Here is a 25891-nt window from a genome sequence, read left to right on the forward strand (position 1 = left end):
TTAAATGGGAAATTGCTGAGCTATTATCTGTAGTTTGTAACCTATCCTTTAAATCTGCTTCTGTACCTAATGACTGGAAGGTAGCCAATGTGACACCAATATTTAAAAAGGGCTCTAGAGGCGATCCTGGCAATTACAGACCGGTAAGTCTAACTTCAGTACTGGGCAAATTAGTCGAAACAATAGTAACGAATAAAATTGTGAAGCATGTAAAAGAACATAATTTGTTGGACAAAAGTCAACATGGTTTCTGTAAAGGGAAATCCTGTCTTACTAATCTATTAGAGTTCTTTGAAGGGGTTAACAAGCATGCGGATAAGGGGGATCCAGTAGATATACTATACTTGGATTTTCAGAAAGCCTTTGACAAGGTCCCTCACCAAAGGCTCTTGTGTAAATTACATGGCCATGGGATAAGAGGGAAGGTCCTTTCTTGGATTGAGAACTGGTTAAAAGACAGGAAACAAAGGGTAGGAATAAATGGTAAATTTTCAGATTGGAGAGGGGTAACTAGTGGTGTACCCCAAGGGTCAGTCCTGGGACCAATCCTTTTCAACTTATTCATAAATGATCTGGAGAAAGGGGTAAGCAGTGAGGTGGTAAAGTTTGCAGATGATACCAAACTGTTTAGGATAGTCAAGACAGAAGCAGACTGTGAGGGACTCCAAGAAGATCTCACCAAACTGAGTGATTGGGCAACAAAATGGCAAATAAAATTTAATGTGGATAAGTGTAAAGTAATGCACATCGGGGAAAATAACCCCAACTATACGTACAGTATGATGGGGGCTAATTTGGCTACGACAAATCAGGAAAGAGATCTTGGAGTTATCGTGGACAGTTCTCTGAAAACTTCCACGCAGTGTTCAGCGGCGGTCAAAAAAGCAAATAGGATGCTTGGAATTATTAGGAAAGGGATAGAAAATAAGACACAGAATATCTTACTGCCCCTGTATAAAACTATGGTACGCCCACATCTGGAATACTGTGTACAGATGTGGTCTCCTCACCTCAAAAAAGATATTTTGGCCTTGGAAAGGGCTCAGAAAAGGGCAACTTAAATGATGAGGGGTTTGGAACGGGTCCCATATGAGGAGAGGTTAAAGCGACTGGGACTTTTCAGTTTAGAAAAAAGGAGACTGAGGGGGGATATGATAGAGGTCTATAAAATCATGAGTGGTGTGGAGAGGGCCGATAAAGAAAAGTTATTTATTAGTTCCCTAAATAGAAGAACTAGAGGTCACCAAATGAAATTAATGGGTAGCAGGTTTAAAACGAATAAAAGAAAGTTCTTCTTCACACAGCGTGTAGTCAACCTGTGGAACTCCTTGCCAGAGGAGGCTGTGAAGGCTAGGACTAGAATAGAGTTTAAAGAGAAGCTAGATAATTTCATGGAGGTTAGGTCCGTAAAAGGCTATTAGCCATGGGATAAAATGGTGTCCTTGGCCTCTGTTTGTCAGAGGCTGGAGAGAGATGGCAGGAGACAAATCGCTTGATCATTGTCTTTGGTCCACCCTCTCTGGGGCACCTGGTGCTGGCCACTGTCGGTAGACAGGATACTGGGCTAGAAGGACCCTTGGTCTGACCCAGTACGGCCGTTCTTATGTTCTTATGAATTGGCGAGAGGCTGCTGGTGCAAGCCCCTGTGCAGCCGGGCTCGTGGCTTTGTGTGGGAAGCCTCTCCCCGAACGGGGGCGCTGGCCGTTAGAGGGTTGCGGGGGCAGCCAGGCGGGACTTTGCATGGGAAGCCTCACCCCGAACGGGGGCGCTGGCCATTAGAGGGTTGCGGGGACAGCCAGGCGGGACTTTGCGTGGGAAGCCTCACCCTGGCCGTTAGAGGGTTGCGGGGACAGCCAGGCGGGGCTTTGTGTGGGAAGCCTCACCCCGAACGGGGGCGCTGGCCGTTAGAGGGTTGCGAGGGCAGCCAGGCGGGGCTTTGCGTGGGAAGCCTCTCCCCGAACGGGGGCGCTGGCTGTTAGAGGGTTGCGGGGGCAGCCAGGCTGAGATGCACTGAATAGGCTGGATGGTTTTCTGCATTTTCAAATATGTTGATTTCTGTTACAGCACAGAATATTAAGGGCACAGTGCTTGCTTTCGGTTATTTTTTATTACTAATATTTTTGCTGAAAAATGATAAACAAAAGAAATTGTATTTTTTCGGTTCCCCTCATACAAATACTGCAGTGCAAGCACCTCATTGTGAAAGTGCAACTTACAGATGTTAAACTTAGAGCCTACAAGTCCACTCAGGCCTATTTCTTATTCAGCCAATCGCTCAGACGAACACGTTTGTTTACATTTAGGGGAGATCCTACTGCCTACTTCTTATTTACAATGTCACCTGGAATCGTAGAACACTAGAACTGGAAGGGACCTCGAGTGGTCATCAAGTCCAGTCCCCTTCCCTCACAGCAGGGCCAAGCACCATTCTAGACCATCCCTGATAGATGCCTATCCAACCTGCTCCTAAATCTCTCCAGAGATGGAAGGAAGAGCAGGCGCTCACATGGCTCTGTTTAGCTGGCTTTGCAAAGATGCAAGATATGCAAAGTATTCACAAGACGCTCCATGCTTCGGCTGCCATCCCAGAGGACATGCTTCCATTCTGAGGAAGCTCATTAAAAAAAGTAATGTTCCTTACATTTGCCACTGAACGTGAGGGAGAATTGTACGTCTCTTGCTCTGTTTTACCCGTGTTCTGCCATATTTCATGCTCTAGCCGTTTCGGGTGATGACCCACGACGTGTTTGTTTTCAGAACACTTTCACTGCTGATTTGGCAAAATGCAGAAAAGGCACCACTGTGAGATTTCTAAAGAAAGCTCCAGCACTCGTGCCAAGGGTCAAGAATCTGAAGTGCCTCTCAAAATGTGCAGCGTGCTTTTGGAAAGCTTAAAAGAGCAACAGTTTGATGCGGAAACTACAGAACCCAAAAAAGAAAATTAACTTTCTGCTGGTTGCATCTGACTCAAGTGATGAAAATGAACATGCATCAGTTCATGCTGCTTTGGACCATTACTAAGCAGAATCCGTCATCAGTATGAACCCGTCCTTTGGAATGGTGGTTGAAACATGACAGCGTTATCTCCCACAAATTGTAACTAGACTTGTTTGTCTGAGCAATTGGCTGTACAAGGAGGAGGACTGAGTGGACTTGTAGGTGCTAAAGTTTCACATTGTTTAATTTTTGAAGGCACTTACTTTTTGTACATAATTTTACATTTGTAAGTTGAACTTTCATGATAAAGAGATCGCACTACAGAACTTAGAATCCTAGGGCTGGAAGAGACCTCAGGAGGCATCGAGTCCATCCCCCAACCCAAAGCAGGACCAAGCCTAACTAAATCATCCCAGCCAGGGCTGTGTCAAGCCAGGACTTAAAAACCTTTAGGAATGGAGATTCCACCCCCCCCCCCCGCCCCCAGGGAACCTGTCCCAGTGCTTCACCGCCATCCTAGGGAAATAGTTGCATTAGGTGATTTTAAAGTTCTATTTCTTTTTTACAGTGCAAATATTTTAATAAAAAAAATAAAATGAAACCTGTACACCTTGTATTGTGTGGCAATTGAAATCAATCTATTTGAAAATGTAGAAAACATCCAAAATATCGTAACAAATGGTATTGTGTTTTTAGCAGTGTGATTAATCACAACTTTAATTATTGTGCCCTGGTGAAGAGCAAGATGATGTTAAGTTGAACTTTGAGTCCAAAAAATCCAGGGCTGAGAGTTTTGCTGCTGCCTAACGGACCAGGTCCTGTGACCAGCCCCGGGTCCCTCTATGGTGACCCTCCTCAGGCCCTTGCACTGTATAATCTGACAGTAGAGTTTCTCCCTCGCTGTAGGCCTCATCCGCACCAGGGCCTTCGGACACCCAGGGAGCCTGCCTTGGTTCCCACAAGCTGCACACTGCAGCTCTGCCCCATGTGCCAAGTAGCTTGCGTGGGCAGGGCAAGTCCTTGTGGGGCTGGGTGTACAAGGAGCAACCCCTGGAGCAGCAGAGCTAGATGGAGGGAGGGGGGCTGCCAGGACTTGGAGGCTTGTTGCACGTTTCTCCCTGCAGAATAACCCATGGAAGAGTTCCGCTGTGTTAGCCGGGCTGAGCCCTTGTGCATGCGTGTGCGTGTGTGTGTGTGTGTGTGTGCGCGCGGCGCATGCTCTGGGTCCAGGCTGGGACTCTGTTGTGACCGTCTCCTTCTCCCGCCCACAGAGACCTAACTCGCTCCGACTCGGATTCCTCCTTCCTGCACATGAGCGACCAGCGCATCCCTGCTCCCAAGCTCCTGCCCACCAGGCCTCCCCTCAGGCCTGCAGAGGAGGCTGCGTCAGGCCACCTTGCCAGCTACGCCCCGACCTCCAATGGAGGCAGCAAGCACGGCGAGGCCTCCCCCCTGGGGGCTTTGCAGGAGCGGCTGCCCGAGAGCCCGGTGGTGGTGAAGAAGATGATGATGCTGAACCACGGCATGGCGAAGTCGTCCAGCCTCGGGGAGATCAGCCACGTGATGGCGGGCAGGCCGAGCCACTCCGACTCCTCCCGCTCACACAGCCCCAGCTCCACCGAGCCCGACACGCCCTCCCCCGTCTCTGACTCCAGGCCCAACAACGCCAAGAACACCCGCATCCCGCAGCTGGCCCTCAAGAAGAACGCCGGGGAAGAGGACAGCGGCTCCACGGGCGAGGAGACTGACTCCAGCCAGGGCAAGAAAAAGTTCCCCCTAAAGATCTTCAAAAAGCCCAAGAAGTAGAAGGAAGGAAGCCAACTGCCACCGCAATCCATTGGGCAGGGCGCCGAGCCGGGGCCACCTGCCCGCCCCTTCCAGGAGCCACATGGCTGGGGTGCTTGTGACCTCCCACCCCCCGTCCCGCCCCAGAAACCCAGCGCTGCTCCCAATCACGTGGTGTAAAATATGCAGGGGGAGGAGCTATTTAAGCGTATTTATTTCCTGACTTCTAACCCAGCCAGGCAGCCACCCCTCTCCCTCCCTGCACTCATCGCCCTGCTTCGCTGTGCACGGCTTCTCCTGCCTTCCCCGGGCGCCTGCCTCCGCTTGGCCACGGCAGCCGGGCGCCTCTCGTCTTTGCCTTGTCCCCTTTCGGCTGCTGCCGGACTCCTGCTCAGCTTGAGACCTGCCCGGGGAGGGGCTCTCTAGGGCGGCCCCACAGCGCGCATCTATGCACCCCTGGGCTGTAGCCTCCCCTCGCCTGGGCCTCCACTCAGGGAGGCCAGGGCCTCGCCCCGGTGCCTCAGCGTGACTCCACATAGCTGCCTGGGCACAGCTCTCTCCAGGGGGCAGGGCTGGGCCTGTGGCTGGGGAGGGGATGGGGCTCATGGCAGGGGTGGCAGAAAGCACCGGCCGGCTCCTTGCTTTGGGGCTGGGTGGGGAGCAAGGGCCTGGCTGGGTTTGTTTCTCCTGGGCAAGATCCCCCAGCAGGCCCTGCCCCACCCTGGCCTCTCGCCATCCCAGCCTCTGCAGCAGGAGCTGGGCTTCCTGGGGCCAGGCAGGCGCTTTCACCCCAGCGCAGCTTCCCCGCAGGCCCAGGGAACGGTGCCCCTCGGCCTGCGCTGAGCTGCCCCGGGTGAGGCGGGTGTTCGGGAGGGAGAGCAGGGGCCCTTCCCCCGGGAGGGGGTGACTGGGCCGTCGGGTTCCATCGCTGGGGGAGGGGGGGTGAAACTCGCCTTGGAGAAGAGGCGGCTTTGTGTGGGCGGGGCGGTTCCAGGGACCCGCAGGCCTGCCAGGCTGGGGAGGGGCCAGGGGTGCAGCGCTCTCGCCGGGCGGCTGCGGAAGGGGGTGGAGCTGAGGTGGGAGCCAGGGCCCATTGGGTTGGCAGGACACCTGCTGCAGCCGGGCTGGGGAGTCGTTCATGGGGGATGCCTGGGCGCCTCTTTTTCAGGCCTTTCCCATGGCGCAAGCCTTGGCCTTGGCCCTGTCCCCCCAGGCTAGAGCCCTGCAGGCCCCCAGCTGGAGCAGGGTCACTGGCCCATTGCCCCAGGGGATTGCTACCTCCCTGGAGGGGGCTAGAGCCGGCCTGCAGCCTTCTCCCGCCCCCCTGCCAGCTGCATGTGGTGGAGGGGCCCTTGAAGCAGGGGGTGGGGGTGGCTGCCGTGTCCCCGGGCAGGGCTGCCGAGAGTTTCGGAGCCGGGAGTTAGCCAGTTACACTGTTGCTTTACGATAAGTGAAAAACCCTCTCAATGATCAAGTGCCTGCGTTTCCTCACGCTGCTGCTGGCCACCGGCCCGGGGAGAGGAGGCAGCCCTGGCCCTGTTGTGGCGCCGGATCCTGTGGCTGGCCAGCGGCCGCCCCTGCCAGCTCGGGGCTGGTCGCGCTGCATGCGGCTTCGCTCCAGGCCATAGAGCTGGGGGCAGCCTCGGGCCCTGGCCTGGCACCGGCGCCCACCCCCGGCAATGCTTCCAGTGCTGCGCCCAAGCCAGGCAGGCCCCCTGCTCTGAGCGCGGTCGGGGGGCAGGGCGCTGGGCCTGGAGCCGGGTGGTGGAGTTTCCAAAGCAGCGACTGATGCATCTGCCAAGTCTGATTTGTTTTGTCGTTTCGGAAACCTGTTTTCAGCCCAATAAAGCATGTAGAGTCTTTTGAGCGGGGGTCTCGGCCAGTCTCTCCGGGGCGCGCCGGGCCGGGCCGAGGTTCAGGGGCTCTGCAGGGCAGCCCCTTGCCTGAGCTCCTGGTACAGTCGGTGCTGCCCTTCCCTGGCCCAGAGAAACACCTTTCCCCAGGCTGCCATGGCAACAGATTGCAGGTTAACAGCCACCAGGCCCTGCCCTCACCGGCACAGGCTGCTGCAATTACGCTGGCCGAACTGGCTCTAGCGCCCCCCCTTGCACCCAGGGGGTCTCACTCCCGGAAGAGCCGACAGGCCCCAAGGCAGGGAGCTGCCAGGAGCACCAGGCTGTCAGCCCCTCACCCCGCTCCGATACCGCCCCAGGGTGGCTGCATGGACAGCAGGGGCAAAATGCCCGGCCACGGCCCTGGGCAGAGCGAAGGGGCGGCGCTGCCAGTGGTAACACCTGGCTGGGGCTGAGCTATCTCCCCCCCCAACCTCACAGCACGGGGGCAAGGGAGCGTCCCCCATTCAGACTGCACTGAGCCCCGGGCGGTGCCTGGCCCCCTCTGGGTCCTGACCACCCCATGCTGCCAGGTGCGGGGCACGCCCTCTGGGTCCAGACACCCCCCCCCCATGCTGCCAGGCGCAGGGCACGCCCTCTGGGTCCAGACACCCCCCCCCCCATGCTGCCTGCTGCGGGGCACGCCCTCTGGGTCCTGACACCCCCCCATGCTGCCTGCCGCGGGGCACGCCCTCTGGGTCCTGACCACCCCCCATGCTGCCTGCCGTGGGGCACGCCCTCTGGGTCCTGACCACCCCCCATGCTGCCCACTGTGGGACACGCCCTCTGGGTCCAGACACCCCACTCACTGCTGGCCATGGGGCACGCCCTCTGGGTCCTGACCACCCCCCATGCTGCCCACTGTGGGACACGCCCTCTGGGTCCAGACACCCCACTCACTGCTGGCCATGGGGCACGCCCTCTGGGTCCAGCTGCCCCACATGCTGCCCGCCCTGGGGGGTGCCCTCAGGGTCTAACTAGTCCAGCCAGGAGAGCCACTGAACACCCTGAGCGTCCCGGGGAGGCGATACTGGCAGGTTGCCAAGTGTCCGGTTTTGAACCGGGCCGTCCCGTATTTGAGCGTCCTGTTTGGGAAACAACAGGAGAGAGCAGCTGTCGGGTGTTTCCTAGCCCGGCTGTCATGCCGATTGTGATGCCAGGTCACGACGCTGCAGCCAACCAAACGGCAGAGGTGGGTGCGGGGCTGGGGTGACCGACCTGCTCTGGTCCCGGGCAACAGAGACCCACTCCTGGTCCCCTCTGGCCTTGGCGTGTGCGAACCCAGCGAGCTGGCCGGCAGCAGGGCTGGGCGAGCACTGGCCATGCAAACCCTGCAGCAAGGAGCCAGGCTCTGCCTACGCCCCCTCCCCCGGCCAGGGCACAGCCTGGGCCTTGAGCCGCTCAGCTGAAGATCCAGCCAGCCCTGAACGCCCCATGCTGCCCTCCCCAGTTCTGCAGGGGCAGCGCCCAGCCCTCGGGGGGGGGTAGGTCCTTGCGCCCAGCAGGCCGGGGCTGGTCTTTGCGGCGTGGGGCTGCCCGCGTCCCGCCACGCTCCGCCCTAGGCGAGACGCACCCGGCCCAGAGCCCAGCTGGGCTGCCACCCGGCCTGGGCCACAGAAGGGAGCCCCACGGCCCCTTGCTGCTGCAATGGGACCAGTGCCAAGCCAGAGCCGGCAGGGAGGGATCAGAGCCGTGGGGGAGCCCAGCAGGCAGGGAGAGACGTGTCTGCTCCCCAGGGCCGTTGTCCTGGCTCCTTCCTGCTGGCGCTGGGAGCACAGAGCCTGCCCCGGGCTGCCCCCCAGGCGCAGAGCATGGGCAGCAGCGAGTCCGGCTCAGCCCCGCCGTGCGCACCAGGGCAGCGCCAACAGGCCTCGGGTCGGGCAGCTGCCCCCGCAGGAAAAGCAGTGGCTGGGCCGGCCCACACAGCCCCCCTAGCCCCAGCGCCAGCCCCCCGGCACGGGCAGACCCCAGGCAGGCAAAGTGCGGGCGCTGGCCCCACGGGCCAGAGCAGCCGGGCTCCCAGCCCCGCGTCGAGGCGCCCTGCTCACAGTAGCGGCGTCCCGGCCTGTGTCACCGCAGCTGCACGCTGGCGCCCGGCTGGGGGCTCAGGCCCGGGTGGACGTCGCAGCAAGAGCATCTGGCCGGGCGGGTGTGCGGGAGGGGCGGGGTCTGTTCCTGCTGGCCTGGCGCCTGCAGCAGCCCCGCGAGGGACCGGCAGCGCCCGTCCCCTGCGAGCGGGGCACAGGAAGAGACTGTCCACGCTCTCGGGGGAGTGCCCAGCCTGTATTTCAGCAGCAGAGAAATCCCCTGGGCCTGAGCGCCACGGACCCCCACCCCCAGCCCTGCTCTGCGGCCAGGGAATAGAGAGCCCCCTTCCCCCCGTCCTCTCGCCCCAGCACTCCTCTTCTGACCCCCCCACCTGCAGCAGCTGCCCCCCAGTGGCCTGGTGCTTGGGGAGCAGGCAACAAGAGCAGGGGGCTGCCCAGCTGTGTGCCAGGGTCCTGGTGCTGCCATGAGTCCTCGCCCCTAGGGCAGGATTGGGGCCCTGCTGGCCTCCCCCTGCTGCTTGCTGATGGGTGGGGCCCTGGCGTGCCCACGCGCTGCCCCCTGCTGAGCCCTGGGCGGGCTGGCACCGGAGCAGCTGGCCTGTGCTCTGCCGGTGCCACTCAGGGTGGTGCCCAGCCCCCCAGTCCCATGGAGCTCCAGGGGCAGGCCCCACGCCCAGGGACTACATCTCTGGGCTCCTTCAGCGGCTGCTGCCCAGGGGCGGCCCAGCCCCCTGCATGGGGGATGGCGCTGCGGGTGGGTCCGGGGAAAGCCGCAGCCTCACTCCCAGCCTCCTGCAGCTGTGGGGGGTCGCTCCCGAGAGGGGCGCTGCTGGGCCCGGCCTGGGGGGCACCGCTCTGCCTGGGCCCTGGCACGGGGTCCCCGCCTGGGCGTGAGCTGCCGAGTCAGTTCAGGACACTTCTGGAGAGTGCTCATGTCTCCGGATGGGCCTCGCTTGCAGAACGCCCAGGGCCAGCCCCGGGCACAGTGCTGGGGCCCTGCCCTCGCCAGCCCCCCATGGCACCGCTGTGGCTGCACGGCGCCAGCTGAGAATGGTTCCGTGCAGGCGAGGGGCCGGCCGCAGCCTCGGGAGCGACAGCGAGGGCAGGCCCGCGCCCTTCGCCTCCGGCCGGCACACAGACGCCAGGAGCAGCAGCCGGGACCGGAGAGGGTGCCCAGTGCCGGAGCCCCGGCCCCTCAGGCCTCGCTGCTCCCCTGGGGCGGGCTGGCGAAGTCGTTGTCCGCCAGGTTGATGGTGTAGGGCACGTCGATGACCTCGGCGTGGGTGCTCGTCGTGCGCCAGGAGTTCAGGGGGTGGATGGCTTTCCGGAACCGCTGCAAGAGCAGGGGCAGGGCTGAGCCGGGCGCCAGGACTGGCCCTCGGAGGGAGGGCGGCCCAAGGACGGGCCTGGGGGGCTGAGGTGCAGCGGCAGCATTTGCTGGACTGACACCAGGCCAGCTCGCGACACTGCAGCCCCGGGAAGGACAGACAGAGCCTCCGCCCCGGGGCCCCAAGGGGTGAGACACGGCAGGTGTCCAGCGCCCAACCTCAGCCTGATCCCGGCACTAGAGGTTCCCAGCCCCCCAGCTCCTGGCCATGCCCCCAGCCGTGTGGGAGCTGGATGGCAGAGGTGGGTCCCTCCCTGAGCCCAACGGCCCCGCACTCACGTCAGTCAGCGTCCCCGACTCCCGGTAGATGGCCACGCCCGCCCAGAGGGGGATCTGGAGGCAGGTCACGGTGCCCATGCAGATGCCCAGGGCCTTGCCCCAGCGGGGGTAGGTGTAGGCGCCGTAGTGCAGGGGGGTGGTGTACATCTCCAGGAAGATGTAGAAGAGGATGAACTGGAAGGACAGAGCCGAGCAGCGCGGTCAGACGCCCGCAGCCCCGAGAGGCGGGAGGGAGGGGGAGGGCAGAGCAGCCCTTCCTCCGCTGCCAGGGAGCAGGAGAGCAACCACCCGCACCCCCCTTGTCATGATCATGGGGGTAGCCAGCAGCCTGGGGACTAAGGGGTTAACATACCTAACCCAGGTAGAGTTGGCCAATAGGAATGTAGGTAGGAATTTCAAACTGGGAATTTGGGGTTTCCCTCCTTTGTCTGTGGGGAGTTTCTCAGGCAGAACGTCTCCCTCCAAGAACAGGCTCTTCGCTCTCCTGTGCGCAGGGTAACGTTCCCTTTCGTTGTTTTATGGGTTGGGAATCTGACGTCTGCGCCTTTAGAAATGGGCCCTGCTCTCATTTGTAACTCAGTTTAGGCCCGCGGTGGGTCCCTCTCCAGGAGTATTTTCCTTTGTGACTGTTCCCTCTAGGCGTGGTGCTGGCAACAGGAATATTGGGGTGATAACAAAAGTTCTTTCTCTTTTCTTTTATTCACCTGGCAGTGGTTAATTTGTGTGTCCTGGTTTTATTGTAGGGGGTGAGATTTCCCAGGTGGTCCCTCCCTGGTTTCTTTATTATTACTTGGGTGCTGGCAGCAGAGTTTTTAATCCCCAAAATCTAGGTTGTTAAGATTTTGGGGGGAAGGTTTTTCCCAAAGCCTGGAGAGAGGCGGCTTTGGGATACTTCTGTGGGCCCCCACTGCCGTGTCTGTGATGCCGTGGGGATGGTGCTCGCTCTGTTTGCCTTGTTCTGCTGCATGTGAGTTCTACTGTCCTGTCGCAAGCCCCTACGTGTGCCTCAGTTTCCCTGGGCACTGCTCTACTGTCTAGCAGGGGATGGGCATTTCGGGTGTGACTCACTGAGGGAGGATGCTCAGCCGGTCACACACACAACGGCCAGGCTCCCTGTAACCCGAGCCTGGGTGGGGTGTGGCAAGGTGACCAAAGGGGAGGTGAGGCTGGAGACAGAGGTAGGCTGCTGGGGGTGTGAGGGAGTCTGGCTGGCTTGGGGGGCAGAGATGGGACCAGGGCTCTGGGGCCCCCCTCTTCCCAAGATGGATGGTCCTGGCAGCTTCTGGTTCCTGTGCTGACAAGTCTGCTCTGCGCTGTGTCCCGGAGAAGCCATAAACCTGCTGAGTCTCGTCTGGCTGCGGACGGGCTGCAGGGCCCCTCAGTGCTCAGGGCAGGATGGAACCGGCTAACACAGGGAGCAGCCCCACTAGCTAATGAGCCGCAGGAGCCCACGGGCGGAGCGGCTCGGTTCTGCAGAGGCAGGTACCAACTGTGTCCGCGCAGGGCGGTGCCCACCGGGCCCCGTGCGGCGCGGCACCAGGGTTGTACTGCGCAGGCTGCGGCCACCAGGGCAGTGGTGCTGCGCCGGGGAGTCTGGCCCTGGCCTGGGGGTGTTTGGAATCCGTTCCCCCCGGGGCTGGCGGTGCTGTGAGCTGGGCGCAGGGCCGGGACCTACCAGCAGCAGGCACGGCGTGATGAAGACCCAGCAGGCCTTGAAGTAGAGCACCAACTTGCTGCACCACGGCGGGCACCGGCAGATCATGTCCACGATGTCCTGGCAGAACTGGTTCACTCCTGAGACAGACGAAGGAAGTTTGGCTCTGCCGGGGTCCCCCTCCCCGAATCAGGATGGGGGAGCCACGAACGCAGCCAGAGAGATGGCCCCGGCAGCACCCTAGGGAGCGTCCCGCCACAGAGGGCCAGGCTGGGGCAGGGCTCGGACGGCACAACTGCCCGGGCCCCGGGGCTGCAGAACGGCTCATGAGAACTCCAGGTCAGCAGGTCTAGAGCGCCGCTGGTTTCTGGAGGCAGCCCTGGGGCCTGGCCCTCGGGAGGAAACGCACTGCCCTCCGGCGGGAGTGGCCAGGGACCAGTTTCCTCTGCGCACTGCAGAGCACCAAGCCAGCTGATGGTCTGGGACGGGGGGGAGCGGCGGTGTTGTGTGTGGCGCCCCAGAGGTGGCTGCATTTTGGGGGCGGGCAGGCTCACCGTAGAAAAAGGCGATGCCGACGCACATGAAGAGGGCGATGATGATGAGGCCGAAGCTGGTGCTGTAGGCGTCGATGAGGGTGAACCAGTAAATGCCGCCCTGTGAGTGACACGTTAACACCCAGCTGGGCACCGCACCGGCCGTGCCCGAGGAGCAGCCCAGCATGGCAGCTGCTCCGCCCCCTACCCTGCTGCCTGCAGCCGGAGGCCTCCCACTCCGCACATGGCCAGTGGAGACAACAGGCGCGGCCTCCCGGCGCCCGCCCGCCAGCAGCTGCTGCGGCACAGGGGTTGAGAACAAGCCCCTGGGACGTGAGGGTGGAATAACCCCCGTGGGGGGAGGCGCCGACCAAGCCGGCAGTCGTGGGGCCCGGGCACGGGGCGGGCAAGTTGGCCCTGCCAGCCAGCGCCCTGCCGCCGCCCTACCTCGGTGATGAGCAGCAGGCCGAGCAGGTAGAAGGTGAAGCACAGCGCCCCCAGGAAGAGGGTTTTCCGCCTCCAGTCCCGCAGGGCCGGGAACTCGTCCAGCACGGCCGTGGTGATCCCCTCCATGTTGCCGAACTGGGGCAGAGACGGCGTCAGGCAGCCCGGGCACCTGCCCGCGGGTCACTGTGGGTCTCGGACGTGCGCTCCCTGTCCCGGCGCCCTGCTGGGCCCGCCCCGCACCCCAGGGCCAAGGGACGCAGGGGAGCACCCTGCCCATCACGGGGGCTGAGCCCCTGGGGGAGCTGGCAAGGAGCACCCCACCCCCGCAAGGAGCATCTTGCGTTTCCACCCCCTCCCCAAGGAGCACCCCACACCTTAGCCCCACCCCATGCAAGGAGCACGGCGTGCAGGGAGCCCGGGGACGCCAGCAGTGAAGGGCAGGGGCGTGCGACGACCGGCTGCCTGGCTTATACCCACCAGGGTGTCCACTCCCAGCGTGAACAGCATCAGGAAGAAGAGGACGGACCAGAAGGCAGAGCCCGGCAGCAGAGCGAGAGCTTCTGGGTAGGCCACGAAGGCCAGCCCGGGCCCTGGGGGGAGGAGGAGAACGGGAGGACCCGGGCAGTGCCATGCTCAGCCCAGCAGGGGGCACTCCTGGCCAGCGTGTTTCTACCCCAAGTAGAGCCGGTGCCCCAGGGAACGCGAGCAGGGGGCTGGGATGGATTCGCGAAGGGCTGGCTGGTGCCGGGGCACATCGGATGCCCCAGCCGTGCCCTGCGGGGTTGCCCCGAGGGCCTGAATCGTCCCCGGAGCCCCGTTTCGCCCATGTGTTAAAGGCCACGTTTCAAACCGGCGTCCAACGCAAAGCGCCTACACCCGGGGCCAGGTGCCCGACCAGGGGCCCCCGGACCCTTAGCAGCCCCCAGCCCAGCTGGCCTGACCTGGAGAGCCCCCCTCGCCTCGCACTGGGGTGGGCACGGGATTGGGCTGGACGGGTGCCCAGGGGGTGGCTACACCAGGCAGGAGGGAGCCAGCCCGTACCTGAGTCGGCGACCTCCCCCACCGGCACTCTCTTCCGCCAGGCCATGTGGCCCAGGATGGAGAAGATGGCGAATCCAGCGAAGAAGCTGGTGCAGCAGTTCCCAATAGCGATCACCAGGGTGTCCCTGTGGGCAGCAGGGCGGGAGAGGGTGGGGATGAAGCCGGAGCCTGGGCTGCCCCCGGGCCTGCGAGGAGGCGCTCACCCCGCCAAGCCGCCCCCCCGCAGGCGGGACCCCAGTGGGCCCACTAAGGGCAGCCGCCAAGCTGGCTCCCCGCCCCGCCCCAAGGGAGGCCCCACGTTCTAGCTCCAGGACGAGCACAGACCCCGGTGGTCTCCCCCCCCGCGCCGCCTCCCCCGAGGCACAGGCAGGGCCACTTGGGGCCGGATGCCTCGCACCCCTGCCCCGCCCGCTCACCGGATCACGTTGTTGTCGAACTTGTTGTAGGAGGCCATGGAGAGCAGCCCCCCGAAGCCGATGCCCAGCGAGTAGAAGATCTGCGAGGCCGCGTCGTTCCACACCTGCGGGGAGACGCCGGCTGGGAGTGGGCCCTTCCCCCCGACCCGGCACCCAAGGGAGAGCTGTGGGCTCCGCCTCGCCCCTCCGGCCGCACACACAGCGGAAGCACACGCTCCCCGGACCACGTGGCTCTCGGGGGCAGGGAGCCCGGGTACCTGGGCGCTCTGCAGCCGGCTCCAGTCTGAGGAGAGGTAGAAGCGGACGCCGTCGATGGATCCCTCCAGCGTGGCTCCGCGGATGATCAGCACAAGGATGACCAGGTACGGGAACGTCGCTGTGAAATACACAACCTGCACGGCCACCGCACGCAGCCTTACACACGCGCCCCGCACGGCCACCGCACGCACCCTTACACACGCGCCCCGCACGGCCACCGCACGCACCCTTACACACGCGCCCCGCACGGCCACCGCACGCACCCTCACACACGCGCCCCGCACGGCCACCGCACGCACCCTCACACACGCGCCCCGCACGGCCACCGCACGCACCCTTACACACGCGCCCCGCACGGCCACCGCACGCACCCTTACACACGTGCCCCGCACGGCCACCGCACGCACCCTTACACACGCGCCCCGCACGGCCACCGCACGCACCCTTACACACGCGCCCCGCACGGCCACCGCACGCACCCTTACACAGGCGCCCCGCACGGCCACCGCACGCACCCTCACACACGCACCCCGCACGGCCACCGCACGCACCCTCACACACGCGCCCCGCACGGCCACCGCACGCACCCTCACACACGCACCCCGCACGGCCACCGCACGCACCCTTACACAGGCGCCCCGCACGGCCACCGCACGCACCCTCACACACGCGCCCCGCACGGCCACCGCACGCACCCTTACACACGCGCCCCGCACGGCCACCGCACGCACCCTTACACACGCGCCCCGCACGGCCACCGCACGCACCCTTACACACGCGCCCCGCACGGCCACCGCACGCACCCTTACACACGCGCCCCGCACGGCCACCGCACGCACCCTTACACAGGCGCCCCGCACGGCCACCGCACGCACCCTTACACGCGCGCCCCGCACGGCCACCTCACGCACCCTTACACACGCGCCCCGCACGGCCACCGCACGCACCCTTACACACGCGCCCCGCACGGCCACCGCACGCACCCTTACACAGGCGCCCCGCACGGCCACCGCACGCACCCTTACACGCGCGCCCCGCACGGCCACCTCACGCACCCTTACACAGGCGCCCCGCACGGCCACCGCACGCACCCTTACAAGCGCGCCCCGCACGGCCACCTCACGCACCCTTACACAGGCGCCCCGCACGGCCACCGCACGCACCCTTACACACGCGCCCCGCACGGCCACCTCACGCACCCTTACACACGCGCCCCGCACGGCCACCTCACGCACCCTTACACACGCGCCCCGCACGGCCACCTCACGCACCCTTACACACGCGCCCCGCACGGCCACCGCACGCACCCTTACACACGCGCCCCGCACGGCCACCTCACGCACCCTTACACACGCGCCCCGCACGGCCACCGCACGCACCCTTACACACGCGCCCCGCACGGCCACCGCACGCACCCTTACACACGCGCCCCGCACGGCCACCTCACGCACCCTTACACACGCGCCCCGCACGGCCACCGCACGCACCCTTACACACGCGCCCCGCACGGCCACCGCACGCACCCTTACACACGCGCCCCGCACGGCCACCGCACGCACCCTTACACACGCGCCCCGCACGGCCACCGCACGCACCCTTACACACGCGCCCCGCACGGCCACCGCACGCACCCTTACACACGCGCCCCGCACGGCCACCGCACGCACCCTTACACACGCGCCCCGCACGGCCACCGCACGCACCCTTACACACGCGCCCCGCACGGCCACCGCACGCACCCTTACACGCCCGCCCCGCACGGGCACCGCACACACCCTTACACGCCCGCCCCGCACGGCCACCGCACGCACCCTTACACGCCCGCCCCGCACGGCCACCGCACGCACCCTTACACACGCGCCCCGCACGGCCACCGCACGCACCCTTACACACGCGCCCCGCACGGCCACCGCACGCACCCTTACACACGCGCCCCGCACGGCCACCGCACGCACCCTTACACGCCCGCCCTGCACAGTCACCGCACACACCCTTAAACACGCGCCCCGCACGGCCACCTCACGCACCCTTACACGCCTGCCCCACACGCACCCTTTCACAGCTGCCCTGCATGGCCACAGCACACACCCTTACACACGCGCCCCGCACGGCCACCTCACGCACCCTTACACGCCTGCCCCACACGCACCCTTTCACAGCTGCCCTGCACGGCCACTGCACGCACCCTTACACACGCGCCCCGCACGGCCACCGCACGCTCCCTTACACACGCGCCCCACACGGCCACCTCACACACCCTTACATGCCCCGCACGGCCACCGCACGCACCTTTACAGGCCCGCCCTGCACGGCCACCACACGCACCCTTACACACGCGCCCCGCACGGCCACCTCACACACCCTTACACGCCCCGCACGGCCACCGCACGCACCTTTACAGGCCCGCCCTGCACGGCCACCGCACGCACCCTTACACGCCCGCCCCGCACGGCCACCGCACGCACCCTTACACACGCACCCCGCACGGCCACCGCACGCACCCTTACACACGCGCCCCGCACGGCCACCACACGCACCCTTACACACGCACCCCGCATGGCCACCGCACGCACCCTTACATGCCCGCCCTGCACGGTCACTGCACACACCCTTACACACGCGCCCCGCATGGCTACCGCACACACCGTTACACACGCGCCCTGCACGGCCACCGCACGCACCCTTACACGCCCGCCCTGCACAGTCACCGCACACACCCTTAAACACGCGCCCCGCACGGCCACCTCACGCACCCTTACACGCCTGCCCCACACGCACCCTTTCACAGCTGCCCTGCATGGCCACAGCACACACCCTTACACGCGCCCTGCGTGGGCATCGCACACACCCTTACACACGCGCCCTGCATGGCCACAGCATGCACCCTTACACTCCCGCCCTGCACAGCCACCGCACACACCCCAACACACTCCCCCTGCACAGCCACAGCACACACCCTTACACACCTGCCCTGCACGGCCACAACACCGACTCTTTACACATCCTCCTTGCACGGCCACAACACCCAGGGTGGGAGGAGAAGAGCACTTTGCCTGTAGCCTTTTTTAGCTCTTTTGCTCCCCAATCAATGTGTAGCCCCCCCAAGTTACGTGCAGTGCTGGGAAGCCCAGAAACCCTGCCCTGTGCCGGCCTTGCAGAGTAGGATCCTGGGGCAGGGGGACCGCGGGACACGCTGACGGGCGAAGGGGCGGGATTGGCAGAGCAGCCCCGGCCTCTCTCCAGCCTTCACTCAGCAGATCCGCCTCTTACCCCATCTGCCCCAGCCGACACCCGGGACCCCTCCAGGTCAGGGAGCCTAGCAGGAACTCACAAGAGGGCCCCAGCTGAACACCGACTGGACTGTGGAAAGGCAGTGCTGTGTAATGGTCAGAGCAAGGGTGGCCCTGCGCTGGGTGACCCCGATGTCGCAATCCATGCCTCAGTTTCCCCCATAAAACTGAGCAGGGGCTGTGCCCTTTTCCCAAGCTTCTAGGGGCATTTACCGCTTTGAAGGCCCCCTAGACAGTGACCAAAGACCCCCTCCGCCTCGCCTCGCCTAGCCAGCGCACGAGGCTCCCCTCCCTTCCGCTGCTCTGCGGCAGGCCCGCTCACCTTGCCCGAGCTGCGGATGCCTTTTAACATGCACAGGAAGATAACGATCCAGGCGACCATCAAACATATTGCGAGCGGCCACCTCACCGGGCCCGGGTCGTCGAGGCCAGAGCTGTGTGTGACCCCCAGCACCTGCTCGCTGCAGGGCACAACACCACGTTAGGGAGGCAGGGAACACAGAGCTGCCTCCCTCCTGCGGGGTCACCGCAGTGCGGGGGCTATGAAGCGGGTGTTAAAACCTGCCGCCGTGCCCTCTACCAGATCCCTCTGCCTCCTGCGGCGGCAACAGCTTCCCACCTACCGCAGCCCCTTCCTGCCCACCACACAGATCTACACTGGGTGTGTGGCCAGCACCTAGTCTTAAGCGGCTTGGGGCAGGGATCTGGCCCCTGTATGAGCTGCTGAGGACGATGCTGACAGCACAGTGACATGGCAGTATTGCAGGGGAAGCTTCCTCTAAACTCAGCCAGGAGAGGCGTGTATGGCTGCAACCCTGTCCCCCTGCAAATCTCTCCTGGCCAGGGGCTATTCTCTCATGCTTCATGTGTCCTGTGGCAGTGAGTTCCACAGCTCCACACAGGGATTCCCTTGGTGCAACTGTTTCCTGCCATGAAGTCCTTCCTGGCCCTTATCTGAGCACCTCGCTGGCTGTGGCGCCCCCTGCTGCCGAGAGCGTGGCTGGCAGAGGCAGCCGCTCAGTGAACGGAGATGGGGAAGGCTCCCCACCGATTCAGTTTGAGCTCCCGCAGGAGTGCACGGGCGAGCTCCAGGCAGGCTGGGAAGGGCAGTGAGTCAGTCTCAGACATACAGACCGTAAGGCGCCCACTCACTTCCAGAAGGCCTCGCTGGCACTGAACCGACTGGAGTTCCCTGAGGTGTTCTGCAAGACATAGGGCAGGCTGGTCACCAGCTCCGCCACGCTGCAGTAGCAGCCCCCAGCTAGCTTCCTCTCCCTGCTCCTGCTGCCAGCAGCCCCCACGAGGGCATCGCCGAGGCCTGCTTGCAGCTGCTGCACCCGCGGGGCCTCTGATCAGGCCCAGTGTTCGCTAACCTCTTGGTTTGGCCTCCACCCTGCCCATCACAGCCTGCTCCTCCTCTTCCCCGACCTGCCCCAGGGCTGGGCGTTGGTGGGGCCCGCCAGGCCAGAGACCCCCACTGGGCAGGTGAGGAACAGGGCTGAGCAGCTCCATCGCCTTGGCAACCAGAAAGACGGCAGCCAGGCACCCAGGGAGGGAGGGTCTAAGGGACGTGCTCGGGGTGACCTTCATGTCCCCAAGCGGCCACACTGTGTGCGGCAGCATCCTCGCACCATCGCTGGCCGGCCCTGCCCTGCAGCCGGCACCCCGGACCCAGCCGCCTTGCATGCCAAGGCCCTGGCTCCCCGCCTCGCCGCCCCCGCAGCGTGCTGGAAGCGTGCCATGCCCAGCTGCCCCTCGGAGGGGGAGAAGCCAGCCTGCCCCGGCAGGAAGGAGGCAGACCTGGCAGAGGGGGGCGTTGCGGGGGGCAGCGCAGGACCAGGGCAGGGGGCTCTGGAAGGACATGCCCAGGTAGTAGAAGGTCCAGGCGATGATGACGTTGTAGTAGAGCGACACCAGCGAGGAGACGAGCAGCATGCCCACGCCGATCCCTGCGGGGCGGGGAGGGAGAAAGGTGCAGAGGCGTCGAACCTGACCCTGCAGATGCGCCGCCTCGTAACTGCGCGAGCGCCTCCAGGCTCCGGGCGTTCCCCCTGCGCTCGGTGCTGCGTGTGCGCTGGAGAGACCTGCCCGCTGCCCCAGGTGCGCCCACTTCCATCCTGCGACACCGGGGAGATCAGACAGGCAAGGGCCACGGGTCTGGCCTGCGCCGATGATCACGAGGGGCACGGGGCCCTGGCGGTTCCACACTACCAGCGACGGGAGACAGCACACGCAGCAGGGAGCACGACTTACACCCAGGCCCGGCCCTGCTGGGCTAAGCACCGGCCAGACACGGCACAGCAGGCCGAAGGCTGCCGAGAGGCGGCGTAACTGGAGCCCCGGGGGGAGGGGGAGGCAGACGGGCAGCGTAGCGGATCTCGTGGTGACGGGCCGGCGCTGGCGTGGGAGGCTGGGGGAAGACGGGGCTTTCTGATCCGAACACAACACCGCGAGGCACGCCGCTGTCCCTGGCACAGAGCCAACAACTTGCAGCATGCGGGCGCTGGGGGAGGCCCGCCCGGGAGCTCCGGTGCCCCCCCAGTTCTCTCCAGTGAGTCTGCAGGCCCAGTGACCCGGGGCAGGGCGTCTCACAGCCGGATCCCTCTCGTCAGGGGGCTCAGCCCGCCAGCCCTTTTCTTTCTCCATCCCCCTAAGGCTGGCGCCTTTACCCCCATCCACACCCTCCCCTCCTGACCCACTCCCGGCAGAGCAGGTGGGCCCTGGACGAGGGGCAGCCCAGCAGCCTGTTCTGAGCTCCGCTCGCCCCCATTGCCACTGACGTATCCGGCGCATTACAGGCAGGCGGGCTGCAGGGTCCCAGGCCAGAGGGGGAAGCTGTAGGGCTGAACCCCAGGAGGGGAGCAGAGGGAGCCGGGGACACACCCAGCTGAGCTCAGCACCTTCCCTAACACCCCCACACCGACTGTCCTGGGGCCGGCGCAGGGACCTGCTGCTTGAAAGCGGAGGCCCGGTGGGTTTGGCTGGTCTAGGACAGTGGCTGACGGAGGAGAGGCTTGAGGGAGGGCTAAGCCTTAGGGCAGCCTCCTGGTAAAGCTCCCCCTCCCGGCAGGGGCTGTGGGGTCTGGCGGAGGCGGGCTGGGGAGTCGACAATCTGGCCGAGTGCGATCGCCCTGCGGGCCGAGCCGGAGACCCGGAGCCCTTGGCAGCCACTCGAGCAGGAAGGAGGCTCTGGCGGCTCATGGCCAGGCCAGGAAGCTGCTCCCAGTCCTGTCAGACCAGGTCCCAGAGCCTGACGTTGCCAGCTGCCCACGGCCCTGTGGATTTCAGTGGGAGCTGCCGGGCCGGGTACGGCTCGGTAGGGCTGCCAGATGGTTTCAACAAAAATACCGGACACACGTGACCTGACCTCACAATCGACAGTCCATCGTCCTGAGAAAACACCCGACAGTTCCATTTACTCCGTGTGTTTCCCGAACAGGCAGCTCCAATACTGGACTGTCCGGTTCAAAACCGGACACCCGGCAGCCCTACGCCTAGGAGGCCAGGCCGGGCCGGGCCGGGAGATGGAGACGACAGAGATGCTCCCACCAGGGGACTCCTGAGAGCAGATTCTTAGTGCTTTGAAATCCTCCAGGGAGCGGGTGCGGGGGGGTTGTGATGTGGCCCATGGGGAGGGCGCTGGCTTGGCAGAGCAGCTGGAGGCATTTCCGCGCACCCCGCAGACACAGCTGGGGGAGTGGATGAACCTAGCCCAGGCCCGGAAGGGGAGACCAGGCCGAGAGCAAGCCGAGGACCTTGGTGCCAGAGGGAGATGGCGTGTCTAGGGGCCAGCCGTGGCGGGGGGAGGCGAGACGTACAGTGGCCGGCTCTCCACACAGGGCAGCGGGCCGCTGGGCCAGGCACAGACTCACCTTTCAGCAGCGGGCAGCACTTCCAGACGGTGATGGGCCCCGCGGCGCCGTACTGGCCGAGGCTCAGCTCCAGCAGGAAGAGGGGCAGGCCGGTGAAGAGCAGCATGACGAAGTACGGGATCAGGAACACCCCTGGGGAGGAGCCAACAGCCTCGGTGAGCAAGACGCTGGGTTGGGACCAGGCAAGAACTCAGGGGCTCAGCCACAGCCGGGCGGGGCAGTACCAGCACGTGCCTCTGCTGTGGTGATTGCCAGGCAGCGCCCAGGCTCCCTGTGGGGCGAGCGCGACAGCTCCTCTCTTGTAGGCAGAGAGGCGGCAGAGCAGAGACCGTGCTGCCCAGGAGCTCGCAGCTGGCGGGAGCGCCTGGGCCGGAGCAGAACACCTGCCCGCCAGCTGGTGGCTGGGAAACCCGGAGCAGAGGCGACACATTCAGCCCAGCTGCTGGCAGCCTCAGCACAGGGCACCTTCCTGCTTTGCCCCTCCATCAGGAAGGTGCTGGGGAATCGCGTGTCGGGTTTGAGAGGCCGAGGCGTGCGGCAGAGCGAGCTCTGAGCCCGCTGAACACCAGCCAGCCGGCCCCACCTTGCTGCTTCCGGCAGAGCCCCCGGCACTGACGACTAGAGCGCTTTCCCCGCCATCGAGAAAGGATCCTGTTGGGGAATGAAAGGCAGCCTGACAGCGCAACATGAAACCCCACCCACACAGGGGCTCTGCTTCCAAAATCCCAGCACTCACGTAACATCACCTCACCCGTTCTAACTACCGCCAGCACCCCTCCTGCATGGTAGGTCAGCATCTCATTTTACTAATGGGTAAACTGAGGCACAGAGAAGGAAGAGATGGCTCTGGCAGCCAACAGCAGAGCTGGGATTAGCACACATATAAAAGTAAACCCTTTTCCGGAAGATCCCTTATTCCTCTTTAAAATCAGGAATAAGGGATCTTCGATTTTAGCCACAGCCTTCGATTTTAGATGCTAAAGGATTGGCTCAGCATGATTGTGGGTGAGGTCCAGAGGGTAAATTGACCTGGGATCTGTGGCTGGTTTCTTGGAACCAGACAGAACTTGTTCAGGGTGGGTGAGATTGGGTCCTAAAACCCCTCTCCTGGGGGCAGGCCCGGGGCTGTTTGGGGCACGGAGCGCGCTGGAGTGTCGGAGGGGTTTTGCTCGTGAGGCTTCAGGCTGGCCAGGCAGGCAGCAGAAGCGCTCTGCGCGACTGGTTTGTGGCCTACCTGGGAAGGGCCGCCAGTCCGGGGCTGTAAGGAGCCCCGAATTTGAGCAATTTGCCCTGAGCGGATGCCCTCAGCTGTGCCCAGACCGGCCCGGTCTATCACAGCCGTTCTACATGGCAAAGCAGAGACTTTGTCCCCAAACAAGATCCTTTACGTCGAACATGTCACCTGGGTGAGGGAACGCCTCCTTTGTCAGCTCTGGAGCTGGCCCACCCTGTCACTGGACACCGGGTATTTCCCACGGATGAAGGAACATGAGGGGGGAGGTGGAGAAGACCTTTGCAAAGCTGAGCGACCACCGTGCGATTCCAGACTGAGCAGCAACCCTCGAAACACGGCACCACTCCCTCTCCATGCCCATCCCCAGGCCCGAAGTCGCCTGGCATGCGGCAGCCAGGCCCGCTCAGATCCCGGACAACAGGCTGGGCTCTGCTGCTTCCCTGCGAGAGGAATCTCCCCCTGGGCTTTAGCGACAGACACTTCGTTGGCCGTCAGAGGGCGGCAAAACCCACAACCCACGGGGAGCCTTTCCCGCCCTGGAAGCCAGAAATTCTCTGGACTTAAGTGAAGTCAGTTGTAGCTGGAATGGAAGGAGGGGACAGAGCTCTAGGCTCCTGCAGGGCTACCATTACAGTCTGCAGCCCGCAGCACAGACACTCATAGGCATCCGCTGAACCACTCCGGGGGCTTTAGGAAACCGAGGCCACGGCCGGGGTGCCCCAAGAGACCCAGGCCCTCACAGGCTCACCCAGGCTGCTACTTGGGTTCCTCTACTTGAGATGTGGGACAGGGGGAATTATTGCTACACACACGTGTGGGTCTGACACACTCCATCCCGGAGAAGACAGTGGCTCCCATAAACACCTGGCCACTCAATTCCCCTGCCCCCGGGTGGCCCATTCCAGCCAACTGCATAAGCAGCACTGCCAAGCCAGCACGCTGACGACCCTTCAACCACCGACACTGCAGAGACGCAGGCAGGAGCAAGGTCCAGCCATGCTAATGATGTCCTGAAATGCGAGCACATGCGCCTGGTTCAATACGGAGCCCGAGTGCTGAAAACGCATCTGCCCGTACTGTGCACCGACCTACTTAGCTCCTGGAAGGTGCTAAGTCACCGACTTCGGACAGCCCGCAGGGACATCTTGTGGCGAACACGCATACCCAGCGTCGCAAGTTAAAATGAGGGTGGTGAATGGTTAACCGGGTAACCAGTAAGCAACACCCGTACCGGTTGTGGTGAACTGGAACGGCCCGCCTGCCACGTCAGAGCGGTTAACTGGTTGAACAGAACATTTACCTGGTTAACTGGTTGAACGGGATTTGACACCCCTGGTTAAATAGGGATGCAAAGCACTTCCCCGTTGGTCCCGCCCACTTGGGCCGGTGAGGGGCGCCCGTGTTGCCGCGCAGACGGCAGCGGCATGGCTTCAAAGAGGAAGTCTGCCCAGAACGCGGCTCCCGGGAGAGCTCGAGCAAGAAGGATGCTCTCACGCTTCCATCTGCGCAGCGGTGAATGAAGCCACAGTGTCCCCCACAATAGGCCATTCATCTTGCCCTGGAAGAGAGGGCCGCGCGAGGACCAAGAGCCAGACCCCCGTCTATTCTTACCGCTAGCTCCCGTTCTTCGCTCCCCTCCCCAGCCCCTGCGGCTCTCACCGGGCCTCCTCTGGCGTGGAAATCTCCTGGCTTGGCTCACACCTCTCCTCTGGCTTCCCGTCCCCTTTGGCTTCCTCCCCACCGTCCCTTCCTGGCGCTGCGCCTGCCCTCAGGGCCCCCTAACGGCTGGCTCAGTTTTCACGCCCCTAGTACGGAGAGGGCTAACTCCCGTCTCCAGCCTCTAATGCGCACGGGCAAGCAAGCACTGGGCTGCACATCTCTCCCAGGATCCAACAGCACAGACAGTAGCTGCATGACAGCACAGAATGGCCCTTCTCCACACCACTGCTGTTCCGAGGCACCCTGAAGGTCCCCCGGCCATCTCCCCGTCTAAGCCAGGCCCGGCACTGACCCAGCCTCCTGTTTAAAGCAGGAGGAGAGCTCAGCCCCAAGTTTCATGCAGGGAATCTGAACGAACGGTCTGCAGCGTTACCGTAGCTGCGTTGGTCCCAGGATAGTAGAGAGAAGGGGGGGGGAAGGGGATACCTCTTAGTAGACCAACGTTGGCTGGAGAGAGAGGCAAGCTTTCCAGAGACACAGAGGAGAGCCGTGGGTGAGTGCAAAAGCTTCCCTCGCGCCAGCAGACGTGGGTCCGGTAAGAGATATTTCCTCCCCCTGTCATGGGCCTGTCCGTTCCAGACCCTGTTCTCCCTGGCAGTCACCGTGGGGAGCGGCCTTGCTAGCTGAAACCTACAGCTCTCGGGTGCACCAGGAAGGCTGGCTCAGACCCGATCCAGTGAGGGGACTGGTTCCAAGCTCCTCCCATGCCAGCCAGCCAGCCCTGGTTTCCCCTTCTGTGTGTGCATTGTGGAAGGGATTAGCCCTGCCCTGCAGGGACGCTTGCATCATGAGGTAAGGGCCAGAACCGCCCTTTCTTAGCGCTCCCCACGGGCACGGCTAATTGCAGTGGCAGGCTGGGCTGCTCCTTTTAAAGCCAGAGATGAGGTCAGGCAAGAACCCCACAGAGAGGCCTCAACACAAGTTGGAACCTGTGTCAGGCTGATCCCAAGAGCAAATGTAACCACATTTGAACCTGGGACCTCTGGAACTTAGCATAGGAACCTCTACAGCTTGAGCTATAAAACCAGCTGGCTCACAGCTTAGGATGTAGAGCTCCCTTGTTCTTGTCTCTGGCTGTAAGCCACTCCATGGGACACTG

At 63.4% G+C, this 25891-nt stretch overlaps 2 protein-coding genes across 9 annotated transcripts in view; one reads left to right on the top strand and one right to left on the bottom strand.

Annotated features, from left to right (window-relative positions):
* Positions 1-6588, top strand: part of STIM1 (stromal interaction molecule 1) — a 190090-nt gene extending 183502 nt beyond the window's left edge. For all 5 annotated transcript variants that reach the window (XM_075919691.2, XM_075919690.2, XM_089775820.1 and 2 more), the window contains one exon: positions 4209-6588. In XM_075919691.2, coding sequence (XP_075775806.2) covers positions 4209-4743 — 535 coding nt within the window. In that variant the 3' untranslated portion in view covers positions 4744-6588. The remainder of the gene's footprint in view (positions 1-4208) is intronic.
* An 868-nt stretch (positions 6589-7456) lies between these two features.
* The window catches only part of LOC102463239 (sodium-dependent proline transporter-like), a 37982-nt gene continuing 19547 nt past the window's right edge, over positions 7457-25891 (bottom strand). For 2 of the 4 annotated variants that reach the window (XM_089775821.1, XM_089775822.1), the window contains exons 6-18: positions 21840-21971; positions 19768-19916; positions 19120-19169; positions 18290-18428; positions 14677-14811; positions 14420-14523; positions 14004-14128; positions 13440-13552; positions 12963-13097; positions 12537-12636; positions 12004-12122; positions 10329-10502; positions 7459-9995 (exon numbers count right to left, since the gene is read on the bottom strand). In XM_089775821.1, coding sequence (XP_089631947.1) covers positions 9858-9995; positions 10329-10502; positions 12004-12122; positions 12537-12636; positions 12963-13097; positions 13440-13552; positions 14004-14128; positions 14420-14523; positions 14677-14811; positions 18290-18428; positions 19120-19169; positions 19768-19916; positions 21840-21971 — 1613 coding nt within the window. In that variant the 3' untranslated portion in view covers positions 7459-9857. Of the gene's footprint in view, positions 9996-10328; positions 10503-12003; positions 12123-12536; positions 12637-12962; positions 13098-13439; positions 13553-14003; positions 14129-14419; positions 14524-14676; positions 14812-18289; positions 18429-19119; positions 19170-19767; positions 19917-21839; positions 21972-25891 lie in introns of all 4 variants that reach the window. The other 2 variants (XM_089775823.1, XM_089775824.1) reach the window with 2 other exon arrangements.

This window comes from Pelodiscus sinensis, chromosome 1, assembly GCF_052426305.1.
Source record: "Pelodiscus sinensis isolate ZL-2025 chromosome 1, ASM5242630v1, whole genome shotgun sequence".
NCBI classification, from domain to species: domain Eukaryota; kingdom Metazoa; phylum Chordata; order Testudines; family Trionychidae; genus Pelodiscus; species Pelodiscus sinensis.